Source organism: Carettochelys insculpta, chromosome 11 (assembly GCF_033958435.1).
Source record: "Carettochelys insculpta isolate YL-2023 chromosome 11, ASM3395843v1, whole genome shotgun sequence".
NCBI classification, from domain to species: Eukaryota; Metazoa; Chordata; order Testudines; family Carettochelyidae; genus Carettochelys; species Carettochelys insculpta.
In genome coordinates this window covers 8,166,910-8,181,682 of record NC_134147.1, presented here as the reverse complement: position 1 = coordinate 8,181,682, position 14,773 = coordinate 8,166,910, and the positions used below count along the sequence as shown (strand labels likewise).

The 14,773-nt window shown below is 41.6% G+C and overlaps 1 protein-coding gene across 3 annotated transcripts in view; it reads right to left on the bottom strand.

The window, feature by feature from the left end:
- IARS1 (isoleucyl-tRNA synthetase 1) overlaps window positions 1–14,773 on the bottom strand; it is a 193,736-nt gene that overhangs the window by 53,309 nt on the left and 125,654 nt on the right. For all 3 annotated transcript variants that reach the window (XM_075004893.1, XM_075004892.1, XM_075004891.1), the window contains 3 exons: window positions 4,822–4,913; window positions 3,236–3,313; window positions 2,627–2,748 (listed from right to left, as the gene is read on the bottom strand). In XM_075004893.1, the coding sequence (XP_074860994.1) occupies window positions 2,627–2,748; window positions 3,236–3,313; window positions 4,822–4,913 (292 nt within the window). The remainder of the gene's footprint in view (window positions 1–2,626; window positions 2,749–3,235; window positions 3,314–4,821; window positions 4,914–14,773) is intronic.

The window sequence follows — 14,773 nt, the reverse complement described above, 5'->3', positions numbered from 1 at the left end:
TATGTAACTGCTTCTGTAAAAAGTATTAACTTATTCAATTTCCAGGGTATTTAAAGGTCTGCAAGAATTTGTGTTATTAAAACAAAGAACAGGAAATAAGTGCCACAGTTGGAGCTCAGAATTCAAGTCAAGGCAAGGGTAAAAGAGCTGCATCAATCTCTTGCATCTCAGTAGGTGTCCAAATTTCCTTAAGTCACTATTTAAATACCACACAAAGTGAAAATGAAATGACATTTTTGTGGACTCCCCAGAACTCAGAGCTATTACCAGCAGTTGTATATATCAATATACTGCTTATGTGTCACATAACCAATTCACTCTCTTATACACTTGTGATTTTCAAAGCCAGATAGAAATTCATGTCTGAGCCTGAAAATACCAGTCTATTTAACCTGACAATCATCATACTTGCAATATGGCATATTTTTTTTTTTGGCATAACCCTATCATACTGCTGGGAAAGCACATATCACAGAAAGCCATCGCCTAAAACTGCCTCAGAAAGACATGATCTCCCTGTTACTATCTTTGCTACTGTCCTCGGAAATCAGATCTTAATTTAAACATAAAACTAAGACAAAAATGCACCAATGAAGGAAAAATGACTGCCAGATTTTTACCTACTATAAAATCTCAGGTGTAATTTAGTTTTGAAATCACATCTTTGATTTGATTAGTAGAAGGGAATGGGACCCACTAAGTTACACAAATTAAGTTGCCATGATAAACTGAATTTCCTCTATTAGTCCACATACACTACCAGCTCAAGGTTATTCCTAATGAAAACTTAGCAGTTTCACATTCTGTGCCACAGACCAGCACATTTCTGGAATACTATCAGTAGATTTTTTTTTTTTTTTTAAAACAGTACTTTTCACAATTAGGCTAAAGCTACACTAGAGAGTTTTGTCAACAAAACTCGTGGAGCTTCTACACACAAAATGCATTTTGTCAACAGAAACTGTTAAGAAGAAAAGTCATGTAGACACTCCAAGGGGTCCTTGTGTCGACAGAGCAAATCAAAAGACAAATCCACTTTTATACATAGAAACAATTTGTAGACAGAAGTATTGTTGGAACATCTCTTCCAACAGTGCCTTCTGTAAACAATATCGGAGGGATGGCCGTGTTAGTCTGGATCTGTAACAGCAACAAAGGGTCCTGTGGCACCTTATAGACTAACAGAACATTCTGTAAACAGATGCTTCTTGTGTAGATGTAGACTTAGTGTATACTCTCTAGCCATCAGAAGGAATACAAGTGGTAGCTCTCTTGCTCAGTCCATGAAACCAAAGGATGCAGTGTGAATAAAAAGGAAAAGCCTAAGAAAGATTTAAACTTTGGGAGGCCCAAGCTGATATCTGAGGTACCAAGAAAGTTCCTGTATTACACTTGCTGGGCTGTGAGGCTGAACTGCAGTACAACAACAGGTAAGAACCATTTTTTCCCCCTTGGAAGTCCCCAGCACTCAGCTTGAAGCCACAGGAACCAAGGATGCTAAGGATTCACAGATGGCTCCAACTTACCCTAGAACAGGGGGTGCCATGGTAGCGTGGGCTCACTTTCACGCTGCACATGGGAAAACAGTTTACCTATTACCTAAAAATAGCTACAGTCTCCTGGTGCTTTGGGTCAGCCACTGTATTGGTCTGACCAGTAAGGAGGACTTGTCTGATCAATCTGGATCCAAGAAAACCCTGCTTGGGACCCCTCAGCTATAGCACACTGACCACACCAATTGCCAAGCAAATTCAGTGATAGGATCCTTATCAGAGCAGGTCCTTTTATCATATATCTTCTCGTGAAGAGGAGGTCTTCTTGGCTCCATCTGATGAACACAGACTGTTGGCTAGTGGAAATCATTTTGACAGCTCCTTACCAAACCCATTCAAAGCAACACCCTTCCAGCATGAGATTTAATACCAGACTGGTGCTGAGGAATGCTTAAGACCAGACCTGTTCAAAGATGAATAGGCCCTAGCATGGAGTTTTACCATTCTTTGGGGGACTTTTTGGAGAAGGCAGAAAATGCAGCCTTCAATTAAACATTCATCTTGACAGAGAGATTTCATGCCTGTGAGAGGTGGGGAAACATATCTCTGTGGCCAATATTCGCCAGTCCTGGCAAGCTGTACACCCCTACCGTTTCTCAGGTCTCAGGAAGGAAGGAGGCTTAAGGGGAGAGACTGGCACTCGGGAGCATGCTAACTCCACACCTTTCCTTCTAATACTGTCATCAAAACACCATATCAATATTGACCAAGAATCGTTCAAAACCAACCAGTCCTGTGTGATTAACACACCTCAGCAATGACAAGTGTGTTAAAGACTAAAGGGAAACACTCAAGGCAAAATAATGTACAGGAGTCAAATAGTTTCACATGTACTTCAATTATACACTTTGTTTTCCTTGGGCAGGAAGAAGTCTTAAAAAAACAAACAAAACTGCATGGTCATTTTCTGGGTGCAAAAGGAACAATAGTATCAAAAATTATGTTCCTTCCATGCTTGAAAATATGCAAGCCTGGTATTTTTGCTTTGTTTAAATACACAAATAAGGTACAAAGAAATATCTCACTACAGAAAGAGAATCCTACCCCTGTCTCCAAAAGTAGTTGCTTCTTACCTCACTTGAGGAAGCATGAGATAGTGAATGCTATCAGTGTTCTTATCCTGAACTGAGGCTGGATCAATAAGAGTCTTCAGATTCTGGTACATCATTTCCGTGATAAAGGGCGTATAAGGTGCCTGCAAGATTTTATATTTCATTTTTCATAAACACTCTCTTACTGAGTTGTATCCTCTATATTTTCAAGCAATCACCTTCATTATCATCAAACTCAAGTCATTCCTTTTTTCCCCCCTAACAATCAGGGATTCTTATGATACAGGATTATACTGTCCCACACTGCTCTACAAAAATGCATTTGAACCCTACAAAGTTTTACATGATTTTAAAATAGTAGACCATGATGAACAAATTTAACCTCTCTCTTGTATTTAACCTATTATTGAAATCTATTTATAGTTTCAGTTGATATCTACCATTTATAATACAAATTCTTAGTACAGCGAAAATGCAATACTGTGGAATAAAACTGCAGTAGCAGTTTTTCCTGTTTTCAGTATCTGATCTGTTACACCATGGGCTACTGTAACAATGCCTGCACCCAGGCTTGCAGGAGAATCAAATTTAATACTTTAAATAATTACAAGTTGGGTGTAAAACCCTTACCATGAGTCTGCACATTGCATACAGAACACTGAACAAGGTTTCCAAGGCCATAATGCAATCGTCATTCCCGTTTTCACCCTATTCAAAGTATCCACAGTGAAAAGAAAAGAATTACCAAAATATCTAGACTTTTAGAATCATTAGCTACATTCTCACACTATAATGGATGATTTTGCTCCTTTACCTAATATATGCCAGCTTTCCAAGCTTCACAATCCTATCCAATAAAGTAAAAATCATCATAGAATCATAGGACTGGAAGAGACCTCTAGAAGTCATCAAAGTCCAGGCAGGATAAAGCACTATCAGTGTTTCTAAAACTTTTGAGACCACAGAACACCAAAGAATACTTTTTATGCAGAACTCCTATGGAAATTTTCTTCAAAAATTCCTGTCAGACCAAAAACAACAACAAAAAAACCCAGCAACATATACGGCAAAAACAAAAGGAAGTAATTTAATCAGGTATCATAACAATGAAGTAGTACAACTGCACCTGGAGAACAGAAAATATAGACCATCAGTGCAAGCTGTTCACGGAACAAAAGTGCTCTGCAGAAAACGGTTTAAGAAACACTGATCTAGATCATCCTTGAAACATGTTTGTCTAACTCGCCCTTACAGCAGATATGGCCTATGGGCCAGATCCAGCCTGACAAGTCTTTTAATCTGGCCCATGGCCAGCTCCACAAACGTGTGGAAGGGGAGAGCTGTGGGTGCTCCCCCTACCCCCAACAAAATCTCTCAACTCCTGCTGGGGAAACCAGCCAGTGGGAGCGGAGAGATCTTCTTGGGGGTGGGGCAGTGTAGCACAATTTCTTGGCTCCTTTTAGTTGGTTTCCTATTTCTAGCCAATACGAGCTGAGAAAGCTTGTTGCGGGTGGGTGCAGTGAGTGATATGCAGAGAGCCACCTGGAATGGCCAGTGAGCTGGGCCTAATGACAGGCAGAAAAGACTACCAAAGAGTGTTGCTGGCTGGGAGCTGCTTAGGTAAGTGCCTCCTGGCCAGAAGCTTGTCTTTTGCACCCTTCCCCCATTCAAAATATACTTCCCAGAGCACCCTTCATCCATTCAAAATACTTCCCAGACCCGGCACAGCCTCTTCCACTCCCTCCTCAGGCCAGAATCCTATGCTGCACCCACGATACCCTGTCTAAGACCCTGCACCCCAACACCCTGCCCCAACCTTCAACCCACCTACCCTCTCAAACCCCTGACCTGAACTCCCATCTGTATCCAACCTCCATGCAAGACCCCAAGCCTCCTCTGTAGAAAACTGACAAGTTATCAAGATTCTGGAGTGCCCCCCGCCTCAAAAATTACTACCCACCCCGTCTTAAATAGTACAACAGTATTTATTGTATTCTGTTTTTTCTTACTTGCCCTATGAGGAAACCAGGAGCCATAACATATATGGAGTAAAAAGGGATGTTATTTGCAATTTCAGCTAAAAGCTACATACTCATATATAGCACTCAAACATTCTCTAAGGATTTTATTAGCTTAATGTATTCAAACTACACTGCACTCTTACCTACAAAAAAAAAAAAAAAAAAAAAAAGGTTGGCAACAGAAATAGCACATACCTTTAATCTTCTGCGATTCATTCTCACGTACCAGTTGGTCAGTACATCAACAAACTTAACTAGTCGAGGAACTACAGTGTATAGTCTGTAGGCTAAAAGAAAAAATAATTTCTTATTGTATCAAGCATTTACCTTCTACATCAAGTTTTTGCCTTGAAAAGTTACACAGTAATATAAAGCATTGGCAGTTTAACACACACAACTTTACAAAATGCAATGACTTCGTAAGATCAAAAACTGGATTAGACACATTAGTATTGCTATAATTTGCACTTAAAGCACATCATAACATTAACATTACAACTATAATCAATGGTTAGGCTTCAGGGCATAAGCTTGTCCCCAGCTGAAGGTCAGAAATAAATTGCCACTGATAGTCTAATGCTGCACAGAAGGGCATTATGAACACTTTATGCCTTAACCTGAAACCTACTGAAAGAGAAGAGTGGACAAGACGGACCATAGACCTATTATGGTTTGGCAATTCCTAAATCTGAACACACTGCTAGAAGAAACCACTGACTATTTAAAAGTTCACCAAACACTGTGATAGAAACATGAAAGGAGATGTAATTACCCAACTCAGGAACAGTTTTAATTTTTATTGTGATTTTTTTAATTTAACCCGACCCCACCCCCTGGCAAGATAATTTAATGTACAGCTCTTAAGTAATTCAGGAAAAAAGAAATTTATTTTCTCATGAGTAATACAAACAAAAGAAAAAGCTATGTGTAGTCATTTTAAATTATATGTAATTCAAACACATGAAGAATTGCTAACAGAAATAAGAGGTTCTCACAACCTCAAAGTCCAACAGGATAGAGGGAGGAACTTGATAAACTTCTCAATCTTTTTTAGCATGCATGCACGCATACGCAAAACAACAGCTTTCAAAGACAGAGCACTAGATATTTCAACCTAGAAGGAAAACTTTTTGGAGTCAAGCAAAAGAAAAGTATCAGAGAGGTAGCTGAGTTAGTTTGTATCTTCAAAAACAACAAGTAGTCCTGTGGCACCTTATAGACTAACAGATATTTTGGAGCATAAGCTTTTGTGGGCAAAGACACCCTTTGTTTGTTTGTGTTTGTGTTGCACCTGTTTGTGTTTTGTTTAAAACTTTGAACTTATAGCATTGGGAGCCACAAAGAAGTCCTTAAAGAACCAAATGTGTCTACAGGTTGCAGACCTATGGCCAAGCCTATGACTGTGGAAATGGATACAATATGGCTGGGAAGTACAAACAGTCCTTCTTGAGCAAAATCCAAACTGTGTTTTCTCTAGTGGTGGCAATTACACGCTAAATTTCATCAGCACTGATTATGCTGAATCATGAAAGGAACTGATTGCATACTTTGGAACAATCCAGCAATTGTACACCCTACTCAGTATCAGTCCTCAAAAGTGGGAAATTCTGAAGCAACATCTGCCTGTTTCCCTTCCCGGCATGACGACAACAAGATGGTGTTAGACCACCTGCACAGCATTTGGACTCAGTGAGAAAGGCTTTATGTGAGCTTCAGTCTCTTACTATCACAGCACAGGTTCTCACTAAACTTCAGTCAATTCAGAAGTATACATCCAAATTTGAATGCACTGTAACATCATCCATGTGGATGAAGTTACTAAATATGATCCACAAAACTAATCTTATATCTGAAGCACGCAGATATGAGATGTTGAGATGAGTAACACTGAGTGACTTCTTTAAGGTATTCAAAAGATTTGTGATCCATGAGAGACAATTCTTTCTAAGTCCAAATCAGTAACACAGGGTAATGATACTTCTTCACCAATCGCAACCTAACATCTCAATCGGATGTAGAAAGGCATTATCAAGTCAGTGCTTTTTTTTTGGTTTGTTTGTTTTGTTCTATTAGTGACTATCAAATCTGGTCTTACCCATTGATTTTAGTCACTGTGACAAATTCGTACTCTTTCTGGATTCCTTTGGAAGTTCAGAGAACTAAGTGATGAAGCTCTATATTCATCAACTGAACAGTTTCAACAAAGACGAAACAACAAAGTTTCAAGAAATCTGTGATAAGATCATCTTCCTAAAACAGACGCATGCCACAACATTATATTGGACTGCAAGCCCAAAGAACTGCTTCAAGAAATATATGATCTTGGCCTGTTGACTGAATTCCCAAATACAATTGCATTATGTATTTTTGTCAGTCTATTATCCTCCACGACTTCCGGTGAATGCACATTCATAGAATCATAGAACACGAGGACTGGAAAGGGCCTCGAGAGGCCATCGAGTCCAGTCCCCTGCCCCAACGGCAGGACCGACCATTATCTATACCATCCCTGATAGACATCTATCTAATCTGTTCTTAAATATCTCCAGCGAGGGAGATTCCACAACCTCCCTTGGCAACTTATTCCAGTACTTGACCACCCTGACAGTTAGGAACTTTTTCCTAATGTCCAACTTAACTTCCCTTGCTGCAGCTTAAGTCCATTGCCTCTTGTTCTCTCCTCAGAGGCCAAGAAGAACAAGTTTTCTCCCTCCTCCTTATGACACCCTTTAAGATATCTGAAAACTGCTATCATGTCCCCCCTCAATCTTCTCTTTTCCAAGCTAAACAAGCCCAATTCTTTCAGCCCTTCTTCATAAGTCATGTTCTCCAGACGTTGTATCATTCTAGTTGCTCTTCTCTGGACCTTCTCTAATTTCTCTACATCTTTCTCGAATTGGGGTGCCCAGAACTGGACACAATATTCCAGCTGAGGCCTAACCAGCGCAGAGTAGAGAGGAAGAATGATTTCTCGTGTCTTGTTCACAACACACCTGCTAATGCATCCCAGAATCATGTTTGCTTTTTTTGCAGCAGCATCACACTGTTGACTCATATTTAACTTGTGATCTACTAGAACCCCTGGATCCCTTTCTGCTGTACTCCTTCCTAGACAGTCTTTTCCCATTTTGTATGTGTGAAACAGATTGTTCCTTCCTAAGTGCAGCACCTTACATTTATCTTTATTAAACTTCATCCTGTTTACTTCAGACCATTTCTCCAATTTATCTAGATCATTCTGAATTATGACCCTATCCTCCAAGGTAGTTGCAACCCCTCCCAGCTTGGTATCATCTGCAAACTTAATAAGCGTACTTTCTATGCCAATATCCAAATCATTAATGAAGATATTGAACAGAATTGGTCCCAAAACAGACCCCTGAGGAACCCCACTTGTTATGCTTTTCCAGCAGGATTGAGCACCATTAACAACTACTCTCTGGGTACGATTAGCCAGCCAGTTATGCACCCACCTTATTGCAGCCCCATTTAAGTTGGACTTGCCTAGTTTGTCGGTAAGAATATTATGCGAGACCGTATCAAAGGCTTTACTAAAGTCTAGGTATACCACATCTACTGCTTCTCCCTTATCTACGAGTCTCGTATCGTGTCAAAAAAAGCTATCAGGTTGGTTTGACACGATTTGTTTTTTTTACAAAACCATGCTGGCTGTTCCCTATCACTTTACTACCTTCCAAGTGCTTGCAGATGACTTCCTTAACTACCTGCTCCATTACCTTTCCTGGCACAGAAGTTAAGCTGACTGGCCTGTAATTTCCTGGGTTGTTCTTGTTCCCCTTTTTGTAGATGGGCACTATATTTGCCCTCTTCCAGTCTTCTGGAATCTCTCCTGTCTCCCATGACTTTCCAAAAATGAGAGCTAACGGCTCAGCTACCTCTTCTATCAGCTCCTTGAGGATTCTAGGATGCATTTCATCAGGCCCTGGTGACTTGCAGACATCTAATTTTTCCAAATGGTTTTTAACTTGTTCTTTTTTTATTTCAAAAACTAACTCTACCCCTTTTTTACCAGCATTCACTATGTCAGGCATTCCTTCAGACTTCTCTGTGAAGACCAAAACAAAGAAATCATTAAGCATCTCTGCCATTTCCAAGTTCCCCGTTACTGTTTCTCCCTCCTCACTGAGCAATGGCCCTACTGTGTCCTTGGTCTTCCTCTTGTTTCTAATATATTTGTAAAAGGCCTTCTTGTTACCCTTTATGCCTGTAGCTAGTTGCAGCTCATTTTGTGCCTTAGCCTTTCTAATTTTACTCCTGCATTCCTGTGTTATTTGCCTATGTTCATTCTTTGTAATTTGTCCTAGTTTCCATTTTTATAGGATTCCTTTTTTAGTTTGAGATCATGCAGGATCTCCTTGTTAAGCCAAGGCAGTCTTTGCCCATATTTACTATCTTTCCTACATAGGGGAATAGCTTGTTTTTGGGCCCTTAATAATGTCTCTTTGAAAAACTGCCAACTCTCCTCAGTTGTTTTTCCCCTCAGTTTTTCCTCCCATGGGATCTTACCTACCAGCTCTCTGAGTTTACCAAAATCTGCCTTCCTGAAATCCATCATCTCTATTTTGCTGTTTTCCCTCCTACCAGTCCTTAGAATTGCGAATTCTATGATTTCATGATCACTTTCATCCAAGCAGCCTCCCACATTCAAATTCTCAACCAAGTCCTCCTTATTTGTTAAAATCAAATCCAGAACAGTTTCTCCCCTGGTGGCTTTTTCAACTTTTTGGAATAAAAAATTGTCTCCAATGCAGTCTAAGAACTTATTGGATAGTCTGTGCCCCCCTGTATTAGTGTCCCAGCATATATCTGGATAGTGAAAGTCCCCCATCACCACCAAATCCTGGGCTCTGGATGATTTTGTTAGTTGTTTAAAAAAAGCATCATCCACCTCTTCCACCTGGTTAGGTGGCCTGTAGTAGACTCCTAACAGGACATCACCCTAGTTTTTTACCCCTCTTAAAGTAACCCACAGACTCTCAACACGTCCATCTCCTATGTCCATCTCCACCTCAGTCCAAGTGTGTAAATTTTTTATATATAAGGCTATACCTCCCCCCTTTTTTCCCTGTCTATCTTTCCTAACCAGGCTGTAGCCTTCAATACCAACATTCCAATCATGTGTATTATCCCACCAAGTTTCTGTGATGCCAATAATATCATAGTTGTATTTATTTATTAGCACTTCCAGTTCTTCCTGCTTATTACCCATACTTCTTGCGTTGGTATATAGGCATCTTAGATATTGATTTGAACTTTCCCCCCAGTTTTTCCTGGCCCTCTTTTTACTCTGACATTGTTGCCCATGCTCCCTCCTACTTCCGACCCATCTCCCAGGTTTCCATGTTCTCCACTTACATGTGGGCTTTGGTCCCCTGTCCCCTGCAAACCTAGTTTAAAGCCCTCCTCACCAGGTTAGCAAGTCTGTGTCTGAATATGGTCTTTCCCCTCCGCGAAAGGTGAACGCCATCGCTGCCTAGCAGTCCCTCCTGAAATAGCATCCCGTGGTCGAAGAAACTGAAGCCTTCCCGTCGACACCATCCACGCAGCCAGGCATTCACCTCTAGGATGCACCTGTCTCTGCCCGGGCCCCTACCCACAACAGGAAGGATTGAACAGAATACCACCTGCGCCCCAAACCCCTTCACCCGTGCCCCCAGAGCCCTGTAGTCACTCTTGACCTGCTCAGCATTACACCTCACAGTATCATTAGTGCCCACATGGATGAGAAGCATGGGATAGTAGTCTGAGGGCCGGACAATCCTCGACAATGCCTCTGTAACATCTCGGATACGGGCCCCAGGCAGGCAGCATACCTCCCGAGACAAAATGTCAGGGTGACAGATGGGTGCCTCCGTCCCCCTCAAAAGAGAGTCTCTGACCACCACTACTCTGCGTTCAGCATGTTAAAACAAGTCTACAATGGGACAAGAGCATCTGAATGGGCTTGCAATGCTTAACATTAACACAATGTAAATTAGCTTTTTCTTAGATTATAAACAAGTTTGCTCTTCTGCCTTTGTTGTGTGCATTCCTAAAATGAAGAGTTTTGCTTGTGGTAGAAAATCACAATTAAAGTTACATTTTTAATATATACGCTATTGATACTACCTTGCATGCTGTCTTCCCCCTAAAACTTCAAAAACCCTACATTTGGGTTTTTTTACTTGCCATTTATTTTATAAGAATCTCATGATTTTTGAATGTGTGAAGTTGGCAACAGTGCACACACATCTGGGGAGAAGCAACATGCGCTCCTTTAACTGGCCGAGTGGCATGCACACGCTTAGTTAACTGCGCTGACCACTGAGGTGGCGGCCCACCCCTTCCTGGACCCTTTTGGGGAGGCTTGTGTCCAGGGTGTTCTTAGTTGTGAACATTCTCTGGATTCAAGAAAATATTCATGGCTCTTTCCGTGCCTCTGCAAAGGCCAGATGAAATTCTGGCCCATTACATGTGACTCAGGAATCACAGAATCATAGAAGAGTAGGACTGGAAGGGACCTCGAGAGGCCATCAAGTCCAGCCCCCTGCCCTCATGGCAGGACCAAGCACTTTCTAGACCATCCCTGAAAGCCATCTATCTAACCTCTTCTTAAATATCTCCAGTGATGGAGATTCTACCACCTCCCTTGGCAATTCGTTCCAGTGTTTGATCACCCTGACAGTTAGGAACTTTTTCCTAATGTCCAACCTGAACCTCCTCTGCTGCAATTTAAGTCCATTGCCTCTTGTTCTATCCTCAGAGGCAAGGAAGAACAAGTTCCCTCCCTCTGCCTTATGACACCCTTTCAGATACCTGAAAACTGCTATCATGTCCCCCCTCAATCTTCTCTTTTCCAAACTAAACAAGTCCAATTCCTTCAGCCTTTCTTCATAGGTCACGTTCTCTAGACCTTTGATCATTCTCGTTGCTCTCCTCTGGACCCTCTCCAATTTCTCCACATCCTTCCTGAACTGCGGTGCCCAGAACTGGACACAATACTCCAGCTGAGGCCTAACCAGCGCAGAGTAGAGCAGGAGAATGACTTCTCGTGTCTTGTTCACTACACGCCTGTTAATGCATCATGTTGGGATTGGTCTTGCTTGCAGCAGAGGGTTGGACTCAATGACCTCATGAGGTCTCTTCCAATCCTATGAGTCTATGCTGGATACTAAAAATATTAAGCTTTTGTTCGCTACCATGCTTTACTCAATTTTTACTTTAGATACTAGTGCAGGGGTCTGCAAGCAAAATAGTGAGAAGAGCCATTTTTTCAAATTCGTTACAAAAGCAGTACTTCAAGAGCCACAATGCATGTGAATACAAGACAGTCCTTAATAAATAACATCAAACTGTGCTTTTTATGATTTGTACCAGTTAGAAAGTTAAGTTACCCCCCATCTCCAGGATGCCCCAAAATCTGTCCCCATCCCCAGGTTTTACCCCCCATCCCCAGGTTTACCACCCCGAGACCCCAACCTCCCCTCCGCCACCAGGATTAACACCTCTGACCCCCAACCTCCCTTCCCCACCCCCAAGCTTAACCACTCTGAGCTCCAACCTTCCTCTTCCACGGGCTTAACTCGCCTCAGGGTGTGCAGTTCTGCAGCAGCCACAGCCACTGCCACCTCCCCCCGCTGCTCCCTACCATCTCCTCCTCCTTTTCAGTGCTGTTGTGTGGCTCCAGCAGGGGCAGCCTCCGTCAGCCTCCCCATAGGTCTCCTGCAGGTTAGACTTCCACCCACGTTAGGCAGCTCCCTGCCGAGCCAGCTTTAACTTCTAGGCTCCCTGCTGCAGCTGATTGGCTCCAGCTGCCACCGCTTAAAAGAAAAAAAAAAAAAACAAAACCCTAAATTCAGTTGGCTCAATGGGCAGCAACTGAATTTACATTTTTGTTTAAGAGGCAGCAGCCTCCAGAGCTGCACCATTAGTCAGTGGCAGCAGCACTTTGAGCTGCAAGCAGCTCCTTAAAGAATTGCATGCCCCTCCAGAGCTGCAGGTTGCTGACACCTGGTCTAGAGTCTGGAATTATAACTTGCTCTTTGAGCTGACAGTAGGGGGTAAAATAAAAAAGGCACTAAGCTTGTGGGTCCATAGAGGGTGGCAGAGAAACATTTAGAGGGAGTGGGTTATGTCTGGCAGAGCCCAGACGGAGCAGGGAGTGAGTATCAACAAGCCCATCTCCAAACCTGGCTCCACTCTGATCCACTCTGCCCTCAGCCCAGCTCCACTCCATCCCCAGCCCTGCTCCACCTCTAGACACAGTTCCTTTCCTAACCCCAGTCCTACTTCCAGCGCCACCTCCAAGCCAAGCGCCTCTGCTGCGAAAGAGTTGTCTGTGCTGTAACGGTGTGGGAGGCACAACAGACTCTGTAAATGGGAAGAGGGCACAAGAGAAGTTTGGCCACCACTGCACTAAGCCATTCTCTCAAGTTTAACTATCATGAGAGACAAAAATTTGTAATTCCTCCTCTTGTACATTGCACATAGACACTATTTGAGCATCAGATGTGCTATGGTAAAAATTACTGATTGTATACAGGGAATTTCATCACACTAAAACCATTAATTTCAACTTCCAGTTCAATTTTTCTTTCATCCTTAAATGGCTTTATCATCTGTCACAATCTAGATATTTAATATTTCATTCACTGAAGTACTGAATGCTCCAATGAAAAAGTACAGGACAAACTGACCCAAAATTGCCCGCTTTGAAAGCTTATGCCTTAACAGGAGAAACAAATGATGCTAAGGTCTACCTATTAAGATTTTATTTTAGTGGTTACAATTTAATATTAATAAATAGAAGCCAGCTCTAGAGCAAAAAAAAAAAAAAAAGTCCTGTTTAAGCTTCCTCCATAGAACTAACAACTTAGGGTTTGTTGACTGGAGAAAATAAATAAAGCCAAATAGCAGGCATTAATTTATATTTTTCCAGTTCTGCACTTCTAAATTGCAGAGGGAGAAGGGGAAAATATCTATGCTTAAAGAGAGTTTAGAATCTGACACAAATCAACAAAACTGATGCCAAATCTCTTTCTACTGTTGTATTTCAAAGTCAGCTCAAGCTAATTACTTATTTTCTACAATACCAGCATAAAACCACACTGGGACATATCTTCAGAAATTGTGAGTGGTAACAGACAGAACCCAATAGAATAAATCTTTCCACAGCATAGATATTAGGTATTAGGAGCTAAGCTATGGAAGCAGAATTTGATAAAGTCTTTTTGTTATTTGCTTTGTAGTCTTGTTTTTTAAAGCAGCACACAAAAGCACTAATGCTGGCCCATGACATTTACATTGTCCTCAAAGACAGTGCTATACTGTGGTGGCTTGCCAGGCTACATTTGAACACCAGCAAATTCTCATTCTGGACTTTAAAAACCAGCCTATTTTTAGCCACTGGTCCATTGCTTGCTTGTTAAAGTAAATTAAAATAATACAGCACAAACTACAGGGCAGTGGTACACGTAGTTGAATTCAAATGAAAGTAAATCAAGTATCCACCAACTGTATATTTGTAATTAACTATACTTCAGCCAAAAATGTTTCAGCTAGCTATTAAATGCATAATACTACATATTAAATGCACCCCTTCATGAACAAGAGGTCTCTGTGTAAGTGACAGAAGGAGCTAGTAGACAATTCAACCCATCAGTAGGTTGAACAGCTCAGATGAGCTAACCTTGATTACCCCCAAGCTTCTCTGGAGTGTAACATGGATGGAGGATCAAGAGTATTGTAGGGAGCCCCTTGGTTGCTGGCCTTCTTTTAAGGCTGCTAACCAGCCATAAGGGATCAAAGGAGGGAGGGCTGTAAAGTTTCTTTCTTAAAAAGGTCAATGTGGGAGAGAAACAAACACTCCCTGTAGGTGTCGTAACAGAGGTAGCCATGTATCAGAGAGGTAGCCGTGTTAATCTGTAGCTTCGAGAACAAAAAAGTCTTGTGACACCTTGCATCTGATGAAGCTGGTCTTTGTCCACAAGAGGTAACCATGTTAGTCTGTATCTTAATGCACACAAGCAGTCATGTAGCACTTTAAAGGCTAAGAAAATAATTTATTAGGTGATGAGCTTTTGTGGGGGAGACCAACTTCTGCCTCCAGATCTGAAGAAGTGGGTCTCCCCACAAAAGCTCATAGCCT